The sequence below is a fragment of the Leptodactylus fuscus genome, chromosome 1 (genome assembly GCF_031893055.1).
Source record: "Leptodactylus fuscus isolate aLepFus1 chromosome 1, aLepFus1.hap2, whole genome shotgun sequence".
Lineage (NCBI taxonomy): Eukaryota > Metazoa > Chordata > Amphibia > Anura > Leptodactylidae > Leptodactylus > Leptodactylus fuscus.
The window spans coordinates 122,580,160-122,601,942 of record NC_134265.1 but is presented as its reverse complement, the minus strand read 5'-3'; the positions used below and the strand labels follow the sequence as shown (position 1 = coordinate 122,601,942).

At 42.8% G+C, this 21,783-nt stretch overlaps 1 protein-coding gene across 1 annotated transcript in view; it reads left to right on the top strand.

Moving 5' to 3' along the window:
- UBE3B (ubiquitin protein ligase E3B) overlaps positions 1–19,160 on the top strand; it is a 42,628-nt gene extending 23,468 nt beyond the window's left edge. The window contains exons 17-28 of the mRNA XM_075276553.1: positions 975–1,089; positions 1,868–1,967; positions 2,691–2,810; positions 3,780–3,956; positions 4,035–4,145; positions 4,485–4,622; positions 6,559–6,624; positions 8,224–8,282; positions 12,842–13,024; positions 14,666–14,777; positions 14,860–14,952; positions 17,629–19,160. Of these exons, the coding sequence (XP_075132654.1) occupies positions 975–1,089; positions 1,868–1,967; positions 2,691–2,810; positions 3,780–3,956; positions 4,035–4,145; positions 4,485–4,622; positions 6,559–6,624; positions 8,224–8,282; positions 12,842–13,024; positions 14,666–14,777; positions 14,860–14,952; positions 17,629–17,820 (1,466 nt within the window). The 3' untranslated portion in view covers positions 17,821–19,160. The remainder of the gene's footprint in view (positions 1–974; positions 1,090–1,867; positions 1,968–2,690; positions 2,811–3,779; positions 3,957–4,034; positions 4,146–4,484; positions 4,623–6,558; positions 6,625–8,223; positions 8,283–12,841; positions 13,025–14,665; positions 14,778–14,859; positions 14,953–17,628) is intronic.
- Positions 19,161–21,783: the final 2,623 nt, after the last annotated feature.

Here is a 21,783-nt window from a genome sequence, read left to right as displayed (position 1 = left end):
AAGACCAATTCCTATTCTGAATTGCTGAACTTAGTCAGCCATTACTCTTTTTTTTTTTTCTCTACAACATCAAATGCTTTTGTGGCAAAGAATTGAACCATCCCATGTATTACTGTTTTCATGCTACCATATTAGCAAGAATTGGCACAAAGAGTGGTCACTCTTGTTCATCAGCTGTGTCTGGTATTGCCGCTTAACACTATTCACCATTCATCCTTCCATGCCTCTGCTTTATTGTTATCCTCAACTTTCTACTTTCTTTGCAGTTCTCCATCAGTTTAGTATTTTCATGCTGTTTGTTAAGATTAAGACCTTGCATATCTTGGCTTTGACTAGACAGTTTTAAAATGTTCCAGATTTATTGCAGTGACTGATGCTGTATAATAAATCTGATGCAGTGGTAGACTTTTTAGGCTAAGTTACGCTAAGGGCTTGTTCACACGGAGTAAGAGGGGGCGGATTTTGGCACTGAATCCATGTCTAGCTTAGTTTTTTCCGCAGCTTCCCGCTTCAAAATCAGGACCAAAATACGCCTAACCCTGCCCCCTGTGAACTAGCCCTTACACCACCTATAAGTTGGCTTAGTTTCTGACAAAAAAAATTGTGTGCAGGGCAACACGGTGGCTCAGTGATTAGCACTGCAGCCTTGCAGCGCTGGAGTCCGGGGTTCGAATCCTGCCATGAACAACATCTGCAAGGAATTTGTATGTTCTCCCTGTGTTTGCGTGGATTTCCTCCCATTCTACAAAGACATGCTGATAGAAAAAAAAATGTACATTGTGATTCCTATATGGGGCTCACAATCTACATTTTAAAAAAAAAAAAAAGTGTGCCAAAATTCAGCATGTTAAGCGGCATCCGCCAGAATTCGAAAGCATTATTAATACTAAATCAGCCCTATTGTGTGCGCGTACTAAGGTATCTCTTGTACTTCACAGAATGATTCAGAAATGTGATTATTTATATTTTTGCAGAGAATGCCAAAGGAGAAACCCTGGAGCTTTTCCATTCAGTGCATGGCTGGCTTATGGTTCTGTATGAGAGAGATTGCCGTAGACGGTTTGCCCCAGAGGACCACTGGTTGCGAAAGTGAGTTATAATATAAGGGAGTTTATGGTTTTTTGTAAATAATGTGCAGCTTCCTCTTAAGGTGACCCCTTTATCTGGTGCAGATTTCCTGAGACAGATTTACACTTCCATCATATTTTTACTCATATTGGCCATCTCCTTTGAGAGGACAACCCACTTATCAATGCAATTTTAAGTGTTGCATAGTGAACCCATAATTGTATCTGGAGTGCTTTATAATTTATTATTGAGTAGGTACATTTGGAGGATTAGAAGTTTTTTTTTGTATAGTTGTATGTAAATATGTGTCTGCATTGTAGCTGTATACATATGATGATATCCATTCTACTCAATCTTATGTGAGCTAAATACATCAGCAGCAGTAATAGTCTTTTTGGTAGTTTGCTACAATGTATCGGTCTGAGAGTCAGGATTACAGAGCATTGCCTGGACTGGATACAGGTATACCCATGTATTACCTGAGAACGAGACTAACAATGTAGAGGTTTGCTGCCTTTAGTGATCAGGCTTCATTTACATAAAACTGGAAAACCACTTTATGTGGGGCTGTAAATATAATTTATTATTCTGACTGTAGTTGCATCTGATATTTACCCAGTACAGTATCTCAGCACATATATTATTTTCATTTAGTCTTTGTAACATTAATGTATAAGCTTGATATGGCATTTTGAATATTGTAGCTTACTAATGTACAGCCCATCTGTCTAAAGATCTGATTGTATTCAATAGTGACTTGGCTACAAAACATCTAAATGATTGTTACTTGTCCACACAGAGATCTTAAACCGGCAGTGCTCTTCCAAGAACTGGACAAAGAGAGAAAACGAGCCCAACTATTACTTCAGTACATCCCTCATGTCATCCCGCACAAAAATGTATGTGGCATAGTTTGCGACTGTATTAAATGTAACATGTCTGTTTATTGCATTAAGGCTGGCTTTACCCCATCGTATTCAGTCTGTGAAATACAGTCTGGATGTCGACCATATATACCAGACTGATCACTTGGACTCTCAGTATTGTAGTCATCTATGATGCTAGGAGACCCTGCCTCCCCACGCGACTACTGTCCCATACTGTAATCATGTTTTCAGTAGGGGACAGTAGTCCCAGAAGAAGGCAGAAACTGCTAGCCACATAGATGACTGTGATGCTGGAAAACGCATATCTCACATATTGAATATCTATAGCTATAGACATTGCCTTTACTGTGAGAGATTACTTATTATCATTATTAGAAATGTATTATAAATGCAGGTCAGATAGCATGCACAATAAATGTATATTACATTACACAGGTTTGTATAGAAGATTTACACAGACAACATGCTTGTGCAGTGAGCCCAGTAAATCCATTTAACAGGCTGACTTATGTTTTACATAAAGGTCTATGGGTGGAGTAGAGGAGGCTGCTGGAAATAACACATGTATTTGCTGCTGCTACACCGTGAAGTTGGGTTTACACATTGTTTTCAATGTGTTTTTTTTATCGAATTCCTTTGTAGGACATTATACATATTCCATTTTTTATGCATTTTTATGGTACATTTTCCAAAATATTATTACAAGCATTACAATCTTTTCTTTATGTCCTACAGAGAGTCCTTTTGTTTCGAAATATAGTTACTAAGGAAAAGGAGAAGCTGGGTTTGGTGGAGACAAACACCGCCTCTCCTCATGTAACACACATCACTATTCGAAGATCACGAATGCTTGAGGTATTGTATGGAAACTTAACTTATTCATGTCATGTTTGTTTTTTTATTAGGGAAAGTTAGATGTCTGTTCACAAACAGTGATTATAGTTATAAGGATTTAACTTGAGACAGTCTGGCCCATGTTGTGTTCATTACAGATACAGATTTTGTGTCTTGATCATGTCAACTCCCTTTATACATGATTGGTGTTAAACCTTATCTGTCAGCTCATCATAAAGGCAGTATATTATAGTTACAGGTCCATATTACAAGCAGTCAAAATCGTAGTAAAATTGGAGCTGTTGTAATTAACAATGTTAATTAATGTATCACTTTTTGATGGGGTTGAGCGATCAGGATCGGATTCCGATCGGCGATCGAGTAAATTTCACGATCGCGATCGGAATTCCGATCCTGATCTTTTTAGGCGGTCGAGGTCGGAGGTTATTTCCCACAATGCTTTGCTACTGGCCAAGCATTGTGGGAAAAGCTAACAATGTTAGCTAGGTCCTATAGGAATGAATGGATGCAGCCGGCACTCAGCCTGTGCTGGCGTCTGGCCGCTTAACCCCCTGCGCGTCGGCTGTGTCCATTCATTCTAATGGGAGACTATCTAACATCTCTAGTAGCTAACACTTACCTGCACAGATCGCTGGTCCGGTCCCCGCTGTTCTCGGTCCTCTTCTTGTCTCGCTTCCCCCGCCTCCCAGGTTAGTGTTACAGACCTAGGAAGAAGACGGGGCTTGTGGCTTAGGAGAGTGTGGGCGGGTACAGGGCGGGGTGACGTGAAGTACTCCATGCTGTGTAGTGAATAGGATCGTTTTTAAAATCCGATCTCCGATTATTAAAAAAATCCCATTGACTTGCATTGGGATCGGGTTCGAATGGAAAATGACTGGAAATGGGATTTTAAAAATGATCCTGAAATCTCAAGATCGGCTCAACCCTACTTTTTGAATATAAATACAAAAGATTGTGTTTCCTTTACAGGATGGATATGACCAGCTGAGACAGCTCTCGCAGAACGCCATGAAAGGAGTCATTAGAGTCAAATTTGTCAATGACTTGGGAGTAGATGAGGCTGGAATAGACCAGGATGGTGTTTTTAAGGAATTCTTAGAAGAAATCATAAAGAAAGTATTTGATCCTGCTCTAAATCTTTTCAAGGTACTTGGGGGACCATAACCAGTCTGTTTTCTTAATATCAGTGCTTTCTATATAACCTGCTTCTCTTGTTTCCTGCAGACTACAAGCTCTGGTGATCGGTTATACCCATCTCCTACATCTTACATTCATGAGAACTACCTCCAGTTGTTTGAGTTTGTAGGGAAGATGCTTGGGAAGGCAGTGTATGAGGTAAAATATGGTCTTAAATTTCCACTTCATCTTCTGAAAATTAGTGTTAGGCTACATGCTCATGACCATGGTAGATAGCTGAAATGGTGCCTCCATGGAACCATTCACTTCATCTAGTGAGATTGTGGCACAATACAGACAGGTACAGGACCTGTCTTCAGTTTTGCTCTGGGCTTACTGCCGCATACTTAGGCTTGTGATAATACATGTCTGTGTGTATGGGGCCATAGAGATGAATGGATTGGTGTATTAGCTATGGAACACACTGCTAGCACACTGATAAAGCACACAGTCATGGCCAGAGCCTATGTATTTAATCAGTATGTTTCTCTATTATAGGGTATTGTGGTGGATGTTCCTTTTGCTTCGTTTTTCCTTAGTCAGTTACTGGGGCACCATCACAGCATTTTCTACAGTTCTGTGGATGAGCTTCCGTCTCTGGACCCGGAGTTCTACAAAAATCTTACATCCATTAAGGTCAGAGCTAGTGGAATAATTTTCAAGACACTACAATACTGTATCACACTTCATACCATTGAATTATGTTGTAAAAGGTCTGGTAAAATTTGGAGTGATTTATCAAAGCTGTTGTTTTGTGCGCTAGTTTTTATAACCCATGTGCCACTGAAGGATTTGCCCGATTGAGGTGCACACTTAATAAATTTGGCGCATCTTTCAGCAGGCCATACACTTATGCTGAAGTGTAAACCATATCACAGCTGCTGTAGACATCAGTCATGATTTACTTATTGTGGGTGTTATCTTCTCTTGTACGAACACAGAAGCGGGCTGGAACAGCATACCATGGCTTGTGTTCTGACAAGTCTCAAAGTATCGAAAGTTCATGTGTTCATGGTCATACCCATTACCAACAAATAAAGACAAAAGGCTGTGTAAGCCGATGGCTGGTCAGGTAATGGAGGGGGTGTACATCTCACCCAGACTACTAAGGTGGGTGAGATGAGAAAACTCCAGGAATGTTTGTTCTTAGCAGACAACTTTCATCTGCTGAGCATTTTGGTAAATACTCAGTACTGGGTTGGATTTTTAGGACTGACAGGTAGGATTGGTAGTGGGACCTGTCATTCCACCCCCCTCCAGTCCACACTTTGGGGATGTTCCGGCAGCGACTCAGCTGCAGAGAGTCTCCTCGTCAAGGAGGCTTAAGAAGCCAGCTCCAGCAGCAACACTTTGGCAGAGTTTGGCTGGAGAGCTGACAGAGAGGTCATATTTTTGGGAGCTGTGTCCTGAATGATTCTACTGGCTTTTTGGATTTCTGTTATTCTAGGGGAGGTAACCTATTCTATGTTTAGTTAGAGCCTAGCCGGGCAGGTATTTATTTTGTATTGTTTCCTTTTGTTGCTGCACTGCCTTTTTTGAGTGAAAATAAAACTACCTTTGTTTTGGACTAAAAGAAACTGGACTTGTGTGTCTATGCCACCCCACCTAGCAACCCCAGACCCTGAGAACTGTCACCACAAAATTTTAAATCTTTAAAGGGATTCTACCATTAAAATTGAATTTTTTCTTGTAGTCACGTTGGAATAGCCTTAAGGAAGTCTATTCTTCTCCTACCTTTAGATGTCTTCTATGCGCCGCCGTTCGGTAGAAATCCCGGTTTTCGTCGGTATGCAAATGAGTTCTCTCTCAGCACTGGGGGCATCCCCAATGCTGCGAGAGAACTCTCCAGTGCAGTCTCCATCTTTTTCAGGAACTTCCTCTTCACGCGTCTTCTTCTGGTGCGGGCGGTTAAACTTCTAGGTCTCGGACAGAGCCGACTGTGCATGCCCACAGGCCACAAGAAAAATGGCTGCTTACACAGAAAGTAAGTGGCAATTTTCTTGTGGCCTGTGGGCATGCGCAGTCGGCTCTGCCCTATGCCCGAAGCCTAGAAGTTTTACCGCCTGTGCCGGAAGAAGACGCGTGAAGAGGAAGTTCCTGAAGAAGATGGAGGCAGCGCTGGAGAGTTCCCTCGCAGCATCGGGGACGCCCCCAGTGCTGTTTGAGCGCTGGGGCTTGCCCCCAGTGCTGCGAGAGAACTCATTTGCATACCAACGAAAATCGGGATCTCTACCGAACGGCGGCACGGAGAAGACATCTAAAGATAGGAGAAGAATAGCCTTTCTTAAGGCTATTCCTACGTGTCAATGAGAAAAAATTCAATTTTAATGGTAGAATCCCTTTAAAACTATGAAAAATTATTTATGTTTGTAAAAATGTTTAACTTTTAATTGTTTATTAATTTACATATGGTTACGTTCTTGGGGAAAACCCCTTTATGGGATTCAACTTGTTATCATTTGGTCATTTGATGTCATTATTTAGTGTAAAACTGTAGACTCTGCACAGATTGTATAGAAAACCCAAATCTCTCTTCAATTGCTATGTAACACTGTTGTTTTACATTCTACAGCGATATGATGGAGATATTAGTGATCTGGGTCTCACACTTTCTTATGATGAAGATGTCATGGGTCAGGTAATATAATTTGATGACTGATTTTGCCAAAATGCCAAAATTTAGCTTTGTTACATTTTTGGTATGATTTTACATTTTTTAGTGGTGTTACACATGACAGCTTGCTTTAACTATATCATTAGTTGTGTACCTAATAAAAAAAAAATTCCCTAACAATAGGATATGGGATAACTTCATTATCATGGGTGTCTGACTACTATGATCCCCACCAATTCCAAAAACATAGGTCCAGTTCTCCCATCATGATGGAGTGACAGGACGAAAATGCGCCCTGCCACTCCATTAATTCCTTGTAGGTGTGATGGAGATAGCAGAACTCTGTGCTATTCTGTTTTTAGGGGATAATGTTAAAACTTGATACAACCCTTTTAAAGAGAAAGTCCACCCAATTTCAATAATATTGCAGCCACCACTAATGGATTCTTTCTGTATTCCATTCATAAATTGAACTAAATAATAACAGTGTCCCGTTAGCTCTTTAGCTCTCCTAGTGGTGACTTTATCTTTTAATGGGAGTGTTACTAGTAAATAGTTAATTAACTACCAGTACCTTGTAGAGGTGATTCTACAGTTTCCAAATGTTCCTTTGTTATTCAGCTTTGGAGCCCCATTTCCATGTAAATCTCTATAAATTCACATGCTTTGTGGGTATGTCTTAGCTTTGGTCTCAGCTCTAGATTCCTGGTCAAAGCACTTTTCATCTCATTTACCTATGAATAAAATAATGTGTAGGTCTGAATAATTAATTAACTTTGGAACTTATGAGAAAACATGATAATAATATGTACAGATTCACTTATGTTTTTGGAGAATGTTAGGAAAGCAGTGGGTTGACTTCACATATATGGTGTATATGGCATTTGGTAATATTTTTAATGTGTTTATTCCAGGAAGTTGGAGTTGTACCTTTAATAAATCTCATATACACCACTATATTTATATATTAGCTTTTTTGCACTAGACCAAACAAACCATTGTGAGCAAACCACACACGGTTGAAAATGTGATGACATATGGTATGGTATGTAAATAATAGTGCTATCTTCTCAGTCTATTACCCAATACCACCTGCTTGCCGCATTGTATTGTACACATTTGTCAGCACCAATGCCTATTTTCTTTATATTAGGATTGTACGATTCTGGACAATAAATGACAAATTAGAGAATAATATGTCCCCTAGAACTGCAGCTTCAGTATCAAGAGGATATTTGCTATAAAAATACAATAGCTGCTTTATGAGCAAGGTTCCTGTATGGGTAATGCTCCCTGTACACAGTCATATGACTGCTCTGTGTTGTGTGTCATATAGAGCTGTGTTATGACACCCATAGAAGTCTATAGGCACAAACTGTATATATCATTTCATACAGAGAGTTTTTCTTTTGGATTCAAATGGATAACTCCATAGGAATATCTCCATAAAACAGTGCTGTACAGAGGCAGCAGACAGCCTACAGCTTTATATCATAGAGCTATACTATGTATGTCACTATATATACTGCCATAAAGCTGTGTGTATAAGCCGTAAATCACATTTTATTTTGCATTTTAACAAACACTTTTAGTCTCTTCTAATATATTTCTATTTCTTATTAGCTGGTCTGTCATGAGCTGGTTCCTGGAGGGAAATCTATCTCTGTAACTAATGAAAACAAGTAGGTGTATGGGAAAAAGACTCACTACATAAATTTACCTTTTGCAGATCTACCTTTACTAGTCATGGGGAAGGAGAGAAGCTTCATGTAGTCATGTAGTCATTGTGCTAAATCACAGTCTCATGTCCCTCACTATCCAAGATCAGCCTGATACACTACCTAACTGCCAGCTTTACAGGATGAGATAGGGGTTGAGCTGCCACCAAACACAATCTTTATGCCATGTACATCACTATGCTTTGTATACAGTGAAGAGACTCAGGGCTCCCCTAAATGCTGCAGTCTCTTCAAATGGCTGATCTGTGAGGGTCTCAGGTGGAATCCAACATCGATCTCTCTAAGGATTCCCAGAGAAGGAGATAAGTGGTCATGCATAGAGATGAGCGAACAGTGTTCTATCGAACACATGTTCGATCGGATATCAGGGTGTTCGCCATGTTCGAATCGAATCGAACACCGCGTGGTAAAGTGCGCCAAAATTCGATTCCCCTCCCACCTTCCCTGGCGCCTTTTTTGCACCAATAACAGCGCAGGGGAGGTGGGACAGGAACTACGACACCGGGGGCATTGAAAAAAATTGGAAAAAGTCATTGGCTGCCGAAATCAGGTGACCTCCATTTTAGACGAATAGTGGATTTCAAATCCGGGTCATATGAGAATGTGAACTTTGTGACTATGAGACAGGGATAGCTGTACAGGCAGGGATAGCTAGGGATAACCTTTATTTAGGGGGGAATGTTATTAAAAATAACTTTTTGGGGCTCTATCGGGTGTGTAATTGTGATTTTTGTGAGATAAACTTTTTCCCATAGGGATGCATTGGCCAGCGCTGATTGGCCGAATTCCGTACTCTGGCCAATCAGTGCTGGCCAATGCATTCTATTAGCTTGATGAAGCAGAGTGTGCACAAGGGTTCAAGCGCACCCTCGGCTCTGATGTAGAAGAGCCGAGGCTGCACAAGGGTTCAAGAGCACCCTCGGCTCTGATGTAGGAGAGCCGAGGGTGCACTTGAACCCTTGTGCACCCTCAGCTCTGCTACATCAGAGCCGAGGGTGCGCTTGAACCCTTGTGCACACTCTGCTTCATCAAGCTAATAGAATGCATTGGCCAGCGCTGATTGGCCAATGTATTCTATTAGCCTGATGAAGTAGAGCTGAATGTGTGTGCTAAGCACACACATTCAGCTCTACTTCATCGGGCTAATAGAATGCATTGGCCAGCGCTGATTGGCCAGAGTACGGAACTCGACCAATCAGCGCTGGCTCTGCTGGAGGAGGCGGAGTCTAAGATCGCTCCACACCAGTCTCCATTCAGGTCCGACCTTAGACTCCGCCTCCTCCGGCAGAGCCAGCGCTGATTGGCCGAAGGCTGGCCAATGCATTCCTATGCGAATGCAGAGACTTAGCAGTGCTGAGTCAGTTTTGCTCAACTACACATCTGATGCACACTCGGCACTGCTACATCAGATGTAGCAATCTGATGTAGCAGAGCCGAGGGTGCACTAGAACCCCTGTGCAAACTCAGTTCACGCTAATAGAATGCATTGGCCAGCGCTGATTGGCCAGAGTACGGAATTCGGCCAATCAGCGCTGGCTCTGCTGGAGGAGGCGGAGTCTAAGATCGCTCCACACCAGTCTCCATTCAGGTCCGACCTTAGACTCCGCCTCCTCCAGCAGAGCCAGCGCTGATTGGCCGAATTCCGTACTCTGGCCAATCAGCACTGGCTAATGCATTGTATTGGCGTGATGAAGCAGTGCTGAATGTGTGTGCTAAGCACACACATTCAGCTCTACTTCATCGGGCTAATAGAATGCATTAGCCAGTGCTGATTGGCCAGAGTACGGAATTCGGCCAATCAGCGCTGGCCAATGCATTCTATTAGCCCGATGAAGTAGAGCTGAATGTGTGTGCTTAGCACACACATTCAGCACTGCTTCATCACGCCAATACAATGCATTAGCCAGTGCTGATTGGCCAGAGTACGGAATTCGGCCAATCAGCGCTGGCTCTGCTGGAGGAGGCGGAGTCTAAGATCGCTCCACACCAGTCTCCATTCAGGTCCGACCTTAGACTCCGCCTCCTCCAGCAGAGCCAGCGCTGATTGGCCGAATTCCGTACTCTGGCCAATCAGCACTGGCTAATGCATTGTATTGGCGTGATGAAGCAGTGCTGAATGTGTGTGCTTAGCACACACATTCAGCTCTACTTCATCGGGCTAATAGAATGCATTGGCCAGCGCTGATTGGCCGAATTCCGTACTCTGGCCAATCAGCACTGGCTAATGCATTGTATTGGCGTGATGAAGCAGTGCTGAATGTGTGTGCTTAGCACACACATTCAGCTCTACTTCATCGGGCTAATAGAATGCATTGGCCAGCGCTGATTGGCCGAATTCCGTACTCTGGCCAATCAGCACTGGCTAATGCATTGTATTGGCGTGATGAAGCAGTGCTGAATGAGTGTGCTTAGCACACACATTCAGCTCTACTTCATCGGGCTAATAGAATGCATTGGCCAATCAGCGCTGGCCAATGCATTCTATTAGCGTGAACTGAGTTTGCACAGGGGTTCTAGTGCACCCTCGGCTCTGCTACATCAGATTGCTACATCTGATGTAGCAGTGCCGAGTGTGCATCAGATGTGTAGTTGAGCAAAACTGACTCAGCACTGCTAAGTCTCTGCATTCGGATAGGAATGCATTGGCCAGCCTTCGGCCAATCAGCGCTGGCTCTGCCGGAGGAGGCGGAGTCTAAGGTCGGACCTGAATGGAGACTGGTGTGGAGCGATCTTAGACTCCGCCTCCTCCAGCAGAGCCAGCGCTGATTGGTCGAGTTCCGTACTCTGGCCAATCAGCACTGGCCAATGCATTTCTATGGGGAAAAGTTAGCTTGCGAAAATCGCAAACTGACAGGGATTTCCATGAAATAAAGTGACTTTTATGCCCCCAGACATGCTTCCTCTGCTGTCCCAGTGTCATTCCAGGGTGTTGGTATCATTTCCTGGGGTGTCATAGTGGACTTGGTGACCCTCCAGACACGAATTTGGGTTTCCCCCTTAACGAGTTTATGTTCCCCATAGACTATAATGGGGTTCGAAACCCATTCGAACACTCGAACAGTGAGCGGCTGTTCGAATCGAATTTCGAACCTCGAACATTTTAGTGTTCGCTCATCTCTAGTCATGCAGAGTGGAGCTTGTTTTCAATGTAATTTCTAGAGATTAGCACAACATACATGAAGGAAATATCACAAAAGGAATTTTGTACTAAATATCTAATTTTCATACTGAAATATCTATAATTTGGACAGTGTTCAGTGGCTTCCTGAATCTTTAAAGTATTGGACTTTGACTGTATCCACTTGCACATGGCACTCGAGACATTTCTTCCTTAAGGAGAAGAGCTAATTTCTTAGAGAGCAATTTCTTTAAACCTCTACTATATGGATGTATGTAAGGACAGTGTAGGTTAGGGTCTATATATTTCATCAATCAGTGGCATGGTGTATAGAGTAATCTGTATCGGTATCTCTTGTAAGGCAAATGTCAGTGGCAAACTGTATACATAATGTGCATGTCATTTGGTGTCAGCCATTTTCAGATAAATTTCACGAATGCCATATACTAGCTGTAATCTGACTTCAGGGTTTAACTTAGCCCTTACTGTGAAGTCTCACATGGTACCCATAGGAGCGACATAAACTTGGTGCTACATCCATAGGGAACCATAAAGCCTTCTCTACTACCTTGTGCGGGTAGGCCTAGGGATGGCAGATAACAAATGATAGGCCCCACTATCCTAGGAGATAACTTGCAGAATGATTGTCAGGTCCTTGGTATTGTTAAACATTTTGCAAATATACATCATGAAAAAATGTCAGTTATAAATATTTTCTCTAAGCATCTTAGTGGTGGCAGTCTTTTTTCTTAAAATGTGGGACTTGTTAGAAACCTGCCATGATTCCCTTATTGTGGCCAGGGTATCTTCTCATGTATATGGTGTATCTGCCTGATAACCTGTCCATAATAATGAAATCATGGCTGGCTTTCCGACAAATGACAGACCTTAGAAAGTTCCTGCACTCATGGTCGTATCCATTGGTAACTGATTACGATAAAAGATTGTCACCATGAAGATGGTTAGAGAAAATGTTTAAAACTTTTAAGCTTGCAAAAATAATACTTTTAATTGTCTACAAATTTGATTACAGTTCCCATTAGCATCAGCCTATCCGTTGTTCTGGTTCGTCATAGTACTGGAAAAACCGAGGGGCGGATCCATAAAATCGTGGTCTATTGACTATAATGGGGTGCATTGGGTGGCTGCCTTTTTAAAACTGAATCCAGTGGAGGAACAAGCCCTCCCTGCGGGACTTTTTTGTCTGCTGCTTTCAGGCCAACATTGTAATAGAGACTCCAGTGCAGATCTGAACTTACAGTTTTACCGTTTTACTATTTGTTTATTTTTATGCTGCAGATTATTCTTTTATTATTATTCTTTATCAGTTTGTCTGTGCTTTAGCTAGCTTGCCTACAGTAGGTTCTCCTTTTGTGTTCTCCAGGATCAGCTACATCCACCTTATGGCTCACTTCCGCATGCATACACAGATTAAGAACCAGACAGCTGCTCTCATCAGTGGTTTCCGCTCCATCATCCGGCCTGAGTGGATACGTATGTTCTCAGCACCAGAGCTGCAGCGTCTCATATCAGGGGACAATGCGGAGATTGACTTGGATGACCTCAAGTGAGTTTAATAATTAAAAGTGTAATGAGATCCTGTGTTTCTCTGATATTTGTGTCCTCTACCAAATGCTACAATTGGATCTCTTTGAGAGGTTTCTCTGACAGTGCAGACTAGATGTTATCTGCCTGGAAATTATAATGCACAATTCTACTATTTTAGCAGGATAAATTCAACAGTGGTCAAAACTTCAAATAGAAATGTGTATATAAATGCAGGAAGATTAACATGTCAGACAAGAATTGAACAGATTGAATTTTTACCTATATCAGGCATGTCAAACTCAGGGTACCCCGAGGGCCACATGAGTAACAAGAGGTTGTTGCGAGGGCCGCACACAGCAGCTAATGGCTAGGGCCTAGGGAACTGATCACTAATACCATGCATCGCAAAAATCCGGCATTTCTATTGCAGGCTACATAGAGTAGCCTACAATAGAAAGTATAGAATGACAGGCTGGAGCCTCACAAGGCTCCCGGCTGCCATAAAAAAAGCACGCAGGCCCTGAATCTTGTTCCGAGTGCCTGCGATTGCCGGTAAAATGGCACCTCAGTTAAAGCTTGCAGACACCATTATTGTGTTGTAGTGCTGGGGAAGGGTTAGAGTGCTGGGGGGGGGGGGTCTGGGGGAGGGGGCTTCTGGATGTCTGGCCCTTCCTTGGGCCTGAGGACTGTTTTTTCCCACCCACTTGCAATTCTTGCACTTGGGGGTTAATAGGAGCACTACAGACGGTAATGCTCCAATTAACCCCCAAGTGAAAGAATTGTACATCTGCGGCCTGCACAAAAGTCTCAAACTTTGTGTCTAAAGTTTAGAGACAAAGTTTTAGACTTTTGTGCGGGCCGCAGATATGCCTGTAAAGGGCCGCATGTTTGACATGCCTTCATCAGTATAACAATTTCAAACCCTCTAAGGAGATAAGTGGTCATGCACAGAGTGGAGCTTGTTTTCAATATAATTTCTAGAGATTAGTGCAACAATATACATGAGGGAAAGATCACAAAGGGAATTTTATACTAAATATCTCATTTCCATACTGAAAAAGTCTCTACTTTGAACAGTGTTCAGTGGCTTCATGATTCTTTAAAGTATTGGACTTTGCATCCACTTGCACATGGCACTCGAGACATTTCTTCCTTAAGGAGAAGAGCTAATGTCTTACGGCTTGTTCACATCTGCGCCCAGTCTCCATCTGTCGGGTTTCCGTCTTCTGCATGCAGAAGACGGAAACCCGACAGTGTCCGCCCGTGAGCGTTTTGTGGTCTCCACGGCTAAACCGTAAAAAAAATGGTTTTGCCGCGGAGAGCCCAAAATGCTCACGAGCGCTCACGGCCGGACACTTTTCAAACCCATTCAAATGAATGGGTTTGAAAAATGCCTGCAGGTTTCCGTCTGCTGCCCAGTTTGGGGCAGGAAACGGAAACCTGTAGAACGGAGGCCGGGCGTAGATGTGAACCCGGCATTAGCAAGCAATGCCTCTAAACCCCCTCTACTATATGGATGTATGTAAGAACAATGTGGGTTAGGGCCTATATATTTCATCAAGTGGGGGCATGGTGTATGGAGTAAGCTGTATCTGTGTCTCTTGTAAGGCAAATGTTAGTGACACACTGTATAACCAAGCTTGTTCTTGTTTATAAACAGAAAGCACACCGTGTACTATGGAGGTTTCCATGGCAGTCATCGGGTTATTGTCTGGCTGTGGGATATTCTAGCAAATGATTTCAATTCAGAGGAAAAAGCCATGTTTCTAAAGGTAACATCTTCCTTAGCAGTATTAGCAATGTTTGCTGCCATCTTTACTCTGTTACAGTGTTATTTCTTTCTTCCTCCATCAGTTTGTTACTAGCTGCTCCCGTCCTCCGCTTTTAGGGTTTGCCTACCTCAAGCCACCATTCTCCATACGATGTGTGGAGGTATCAGATGATCAGGTGAGGACCAGAATTAAATGCTATTACATTATGTCTGTCTTCAGCACATTTTATCTATGTGTTCCATTGGTGTACAGTTGTCAACAAAATTACAGTGTAAAGAGATTCTTTAACCCCTTCCCGACATTCGCTGTAATAGTACGGCGCTGCAGGGAAGGGCTTCCCGCAAACTGCCGTACTATTACTGCGGATGCATGGTGCGCACACAGAACCTGTGTGCGCACCATGCACAGCGGGTGACAGCCGTGATACACGGCTGGCAATGCCCCGTAACACCCGCGGTCGGAACCGGGTCCGATCGCGGGTGTTTACCCCTGAGGTGCCGGCGGTCAACATGACCACCGGCACCTCCTGGGTTTCAACATAACATGGTGGCGATCGGCACCCACCGTGCCAGTTTCGGGGGGTGCCGGTGTTCGTAGGGGGCAGCCCGGGGTCTGATCAGTGACCCCGGGTCTGCCCCTTCACTTACCCCGTCCTCGCACCTGGCCGATCCTGCCGTAAATGAAGCTGTCAGTCTGTGCGTCCACACAGGCTGACAGCTTCCTATACTCTGCAATACACATGTAACACGTGTATTGCAGCGTATATCTATTGAAGCAGTGATCAGCCGATCACTGCTTCAATCCCCCAGGTTGACAGAAAAAAAAAGTGAAAAAAAAGTAAAGATAAAAAAGTTTAAATAAGTTTAAAATAAATTACAAATAAATAAAGCCCCAAAAATCCCTTTTTCCCCATATAAAATGTTTTATTATGTAAAATAAAGAAAAAGAGAAAAAAACATAACATATTTGGTATCGCCGCGTCCGTAATAACCTGAACAATAAAATTAAAACATTATTTAACCCGAACGGCGAACGGCGTAAAAAAAAAACGTAGAAAACCGCACAAAATAATGATTATTCACCACCTTTCCCTTACAAAATGTTCAATAAAAAGTAATCAAATGGTTAGATGAAAACCAAAATGGTACCAATAAAAAGAAGAGGTCTTCCCGCAAAAAATAAGCCCTCAACCAGCTCTGTCTAGCGAAAAATAAAAATGTTATGCCTTTCAGAAGATGGCGATGCAAAAATAGTAGATTTTTTTCCCTAAATTGAATTTTATTCTGCACAAATAGCAACACATTAAAAAATAATATAAATGAGGTATCCTCGTAACCGTACCGACCCGCAGAATAAAGGTAACATGTTACTTATGCTGTACGCTGCACGGGAAAAAAAATAAATGCTAAAAAGTAATGCCAGAATTGATGTTTCCTTTTACATCCCACCCAGAAAGAGTTAATAAAATGTAGTCAATAAGTTACAGGCCCCAAAATGGTGGCATTGAAAAGTACATCTAATACCGCAAACACCAAGCCCTCATATGGCCACATTGCCAGAAAATAAAAATAAAAATCTAGCTTGTACAATGTGAAGACAAAAACCCTAAAAGTCGCCAAATCATTAGGACATAAGTGGCTGTGACTAGAAGGAAATGTGTAAGCTGTGCGAGCGTTTTCAGGGGACCCCCCATATTTAGAGCTTATGAGAGATAATATACCAGCGCTGATCCCCCAGAATGCCCCTCTTCCCCGTTCGTGTCATAGGAGCTAGTGGGAAAATAGAATAGGATTTGGTGTGCCCAATTTACTCCGCACAGCTTACACATTCACTTCGGGGTTACTAATGCTCACGACATCACTTGATAAATTCTTTGAGGGGTGCGGTTTTCACAATGGGGTCACTTTCTAGAGGTTTCCACTGTTTTGACACCACAAGGGCTTTGTAAAAGCGACATGGTGCCTGAAACTGATCACAGCTACATCTGCCCTCTAAAAGCTCTTTGGCGCGCCTTCCCTTCTGCGTCTCACTGTGGGTCCATATATTAGTTTACACCCACAAGTGGGGTACTATGGTAGTCGGGAGAACTTGCCTAACAAATTGTGAGATGCATTTTCTCCTTTAACCCCTTGTGAATGTGCAAATTCTAGGGCTAAACGAAAATATTAGTAAAATAAAATGAAATTTGAAAATTTCACCTCCATTTTGTATTAATTCCTGTTAAGCACTTATAGGGTTAAATTACTAGGCATATGTTGTTTTGGCTTATTTAAGGGGTGCAGTTTTGAAAATGGGGTGATTTATGGGGGGGTTTAATACAAGGGTCTTTCAAAACGCCTTCATAACTGGATTAGTTAAAAAATGGGTTTTGGAAATTTCTTGAAAATTTTGAATATTGTTGTTTCACTTGTAAATCTTCTAATGTCCGTAAAAAATAAAAGGGTGACTAAAGTTTGATGCCGACATAAAGCAGAGATCTGGGACATGAGATTTAGGATATAATTTTGGCGGTCTGACTTTCTGTATGCAATGCACATCATTTCAAACTTTATAAAATGCATATTTTTCAAAATTTCCACCAAATTTCCTATTTTTTCATAATTAAACACAAAACATATCAACCAAAATGTACCACTAACATGAAGTACAATGTGTTACGAAAAAACAGTCTCAAAATTACTTTGGTAAGTTAAAGCGTTCCAAAGTTATTGCCACATAAAGTGACACATGTCCGTTTTGAAAAATCGAGCTTGGTCAGGAAGTCAAAAAGTGCCATCGGCGGGAAGGGGTTAAACTCACTTTAAGTTTTACAAAACCCTGTTTTAAACAGTGTTATTTACCCTTTTTTCAGGATACAGGAGACACTTTGGGTAGCGTTCTACGTGGCTTCTTTACGATTAGGAAGAGAGAACCTGGTGGCCGCCTTCCTACTTCTTCTACCTGTTTTAACCTTCTTAAACTTCCCAACTACAGCAAGAAGGGAATTCTGCGGGAGAAACTCCGCTATGCTATCAGCATGAACACAGGCTTTGAACTATCTTAGCACTTTTTACTTGACTTTACCTTTGGTTCCCAATTTTCCACACCCCTCGGGTCTGTATATGTTTGCATCAGAAATGAAGAATTACTTATATGAAGCACTAAAATATTCACCATACTTCCCCATGTTCGGTCCTATCCCCAGATTTAATCCTCAGGTTGACTTGTTTCTGAAGTAAGCACAACTGATCCTTTAAACATTTGACTTGAGTTACTAGTGTGATCCACCAGATAGGATTTCATCTTTCAGAGATTCTTGCAAGGTTTATATAGAAATGTCTTCTGTGTGGTTTTGAAGAAATGGTACTATGTTTAGATTTAAGAGATTTTCAGATTGCAGAGTCTTAGGACATAAATTCTTTAGACATGGCGTCTTTTCTGCAGTGGAGACAAGTTCCTGCTTATTTGCACAAACCAGAAGATGTTCTGGTGTACATAGTAGGATCTTTAAAGCCATACATTACTATTAAGTCAAGGAATTATACCATCTCTGCACCACTGGATGGCCAGTGTATATATAAACTTGATATACAATATAATCTTGCGTTCATACTCATAGGTTGTACAAATGTAAGATATTTCACTCCTTCAGTGTCTGGAACTAGAAGAACTGACGCAGTTACGGAGGAGTTGTGTGCTGTGCTCTGAGCTATATAGAACCTATTTATTACAGAAAAAAATCTTTACTCACCCGCTAACTGTTCCTTCCATTCTATCTCTAATCATTGTCCCTCTCATGTTACTTCCTGTATGTATACAGTACCTATGTCCATAAAGAAATGTGTATACATATATACATCTAAAGAGACATGCCTGGTACACTTATACTAATAGCTTAGTGCACCAGCTTTTGGAAATCAGCTTATGTGTACAAACAAGCACCAAACCTTGTTCTCATGCCTGAAATAGCCCATAATATATATATCTAAATATATACCTGTATGATATGCACTTGTGTGGATAATGCTAACACTATTCACATTCTTAACAGTTTCCATGAAATCTACATGTTAATGCCACTGATATGTATCAAGACATCACAGTCCGGATTAGTTTTATGATGGTTTTAATATAGCATTCATGTATATATTCCGTACGATTTTGTTTAATTTTAATGTTAACTCAAGCCTCTGTAAAGTTAGCAATGACATTGTCTTCTTATCATGTTCTGTGATCCTTCGTCAGCTTGAGAATCTACTAGTCTGTCCCTCGACGACACTGAAATGAAGAAGATGGTTCAGATCATCGAGCTCTAGAAGACCAGAAATATATGCTGGGGCACCCTCTTACTGTGTAAAAGGAAAGGTCCCGTTGCAAATAAATGCTTAAAAGATGCAAATAAATTATTGACTTTGAAATATTTCTTTTACTTATAAGCAACTTTGTTTTATTGATCGTATTTAGAGATGAGCGAACACTAAAATGTTCGAGGTTCGAAATTCGATTCGAACAGCCGCTCAATGTTCGTGTGTTCGAATGGGTTTCGAACCCCATTATAGTCTATGGGGAACAGATACTCGTTAAGGGGGAAACCCAAATCCGTGTCTGGAGGGTCACCAAGTCCACTATGACACCCCAGGAAATGATGCCAACACCTCTGGAATGACACTGGGACAGCAGGGGAAGCATGTCTGGGGGCATCTAACACACCAAAGACCCTCTATTACCCCAACATCACAGCCTAACAACTACACACTTTACACACTCAATACCACCTCTCTGACAGTAGGAAAACACCTTGAAACATGTGTATTTGGCACTTGCAGTGAGGAGAGCTTGTCACCAGCAGTGAATTTGGCCCTTGTAGTAAGTTGAGGTTGGCACCAACATTTGTTTTGAAAATCAGGGTGGATTGAGCCTCTAACCAGCAGAGTTTGGGCAAATTCATGGTGGAGGGAGCCTCTAAACACCCCAGTTTGGGCAAATTCATGGTGGAGGGAGCCTCTAAAAACCCCAGTTTGGACCAATTCATGGTGGAGGGAGCCTCTAACCAGCCCAGTGTGGGCAAATTCATGGTGGAGGGAGCCTCTAAAAAACCCAGTTTGGACCAATTCATGGTGGAGGGAGCCTCTAACCAGCCCAGTTTGGGCAAATTCATGGTGGAGGGAGCCTCTAAAAAACCCAGTTTGGACCAATTCATGGTGGAGGGAGCCTCTAACCAGCCCAGTTTGGGCAAATTCATGGTGGAGGGAGCCTCTAAAAAACCCAGTTTGGACCAATTCATGGTGGAGGGAGCCTCTAACCAGCCCAGTTTGGGCAAATTCATGGTGGAGGGAGCCTCTAAACAGCCCAGTTTGGGCAAATTCATGGTGGAGGGAGCCTCTAAACAGCCCAGTTTGGGCAAATTCATGGTGGAGGGAGCCTCTAAAAAACCCAGTTTGGACCAATTCATGGTGGAGGGAGCCTCTAAACAGCCCAGTTTGGGCAAATTCATGGTGGAGGGAGCCTCTAACCAGCCCAGTTTGGACCAATTCATGGTGGAGGGAGCCTCTAACCAGCCCAGTTTGGGCAAATTCATGGTGGAGGGAGCCTCTAAACAGCCCAGTTTGGACCAATTCATGGTGGAGGGAGCCTCTAAAAAACCCAGTTTGGACCAATTCATGGTGGAGGGAGCCTCTAAACAGCCCAGTTTGGGCAAATTCATGGTGGAGGGAGCCTCTAACCAGCCCAGTTTGGACCAATTCATGGTGGAGGGAGCCTCTAACCAGCCCAGTTTGGGCAAATTCATGGTGGAGGGAGCCTCTAAACAGCCCAGTTTGGACCAATTCATGGTGGAGGGAGCCTCTAAAAAACCCAGTTTGGACCAATTCATGGTGGAGGGAGCCTCTAAACAGCCCAGTTTGGGCAAATTCATGGTGGAGGGAGCCTCTAACCAGCCCAGTTTGGACCAATTAATGGTGGAGGGAGCCTCTAAACAGCCAAGTTTTGGGAAATTCATGGTGGAGGGAGCCTCTAACCAGCCCAGTTTGGACCAATTCATGGTGGAGGGAGCCTCTAAACAGCCCAGTTTGGGCAAATTCATGGTGGAGGGAGCCTCTAAAAAACCCAGTTTGGACCAATTCATGGTGGAGGGAGCCTCTAACCAGCCCAGTTTGGACCAATTAATGGTGGAGGGAGCCTCTAAACAGCCAAGTTTGGACCAATTCATGGTGGAGGGAGCCTCTAAAAACCCCAGTTTGGACCAATTCATGGTGGAGGGAGCCTCTAACCAGCCCAGTTTGGGCAAATTCATGGTGGAGGGAGCCTCTAAACAGCCCAGTTTGGGCAAATTCATGGTGGAGGGAGCCTCTAACCAGCCCAGTTTGGACCAATTAATGGTGGAGGGAGCCGCTAAACAGCCCAGTTTGGACCAATTCATGGTGGAGGGAGCCTCTAAAAACCCCAGTTTGGACCAATTCATGGTGGAGGGAGCCTCTAAAAAACCCAGTTTGGACCAATTCATGGTGGAGGGAGCCTCTAACCAGCCCAGTTTGGACCAATTAATGGTGGAGGGAGCCTCTAAACAGCCAAGTTTGGACCAATTCATGGTGGAGGGAGCCTCTAAAAACCCCAGTTTGGACCAATTCATGGTGGAGGGAGCCTCTAACCAGCCCAGTTTGGGCAAATTCATGGTGGAGGGAGCCTCTAACCAGCCCAGTTTGGACCAATTAATGGTGGAGGGAGCCGCTAAACAGCCCAGTTTGGACCAATTCATGGTGGAGGGAGCCTCTAAAAACCCCAGTTTGGACCAATTCATGGTGGAGGGAGCCTCTAAAAAACCCAGTTTGGACCAATTCATGGTGGAGGGAGCCTCTAACCAGCCCAGTTTGGACCAATTAATGGTGGAGGGAGCCTCTAAACAGCCAAGTTTGGACCAATTCATGGTGGAGGGAGCCTCTAAAAACCCCAGTTTGGACCAATTCATGGTGGAGGGAGCCTCTAAAAACCCCAGTTTGGACCAATTCATGGTGGAGGGAGCCTCTAAAAA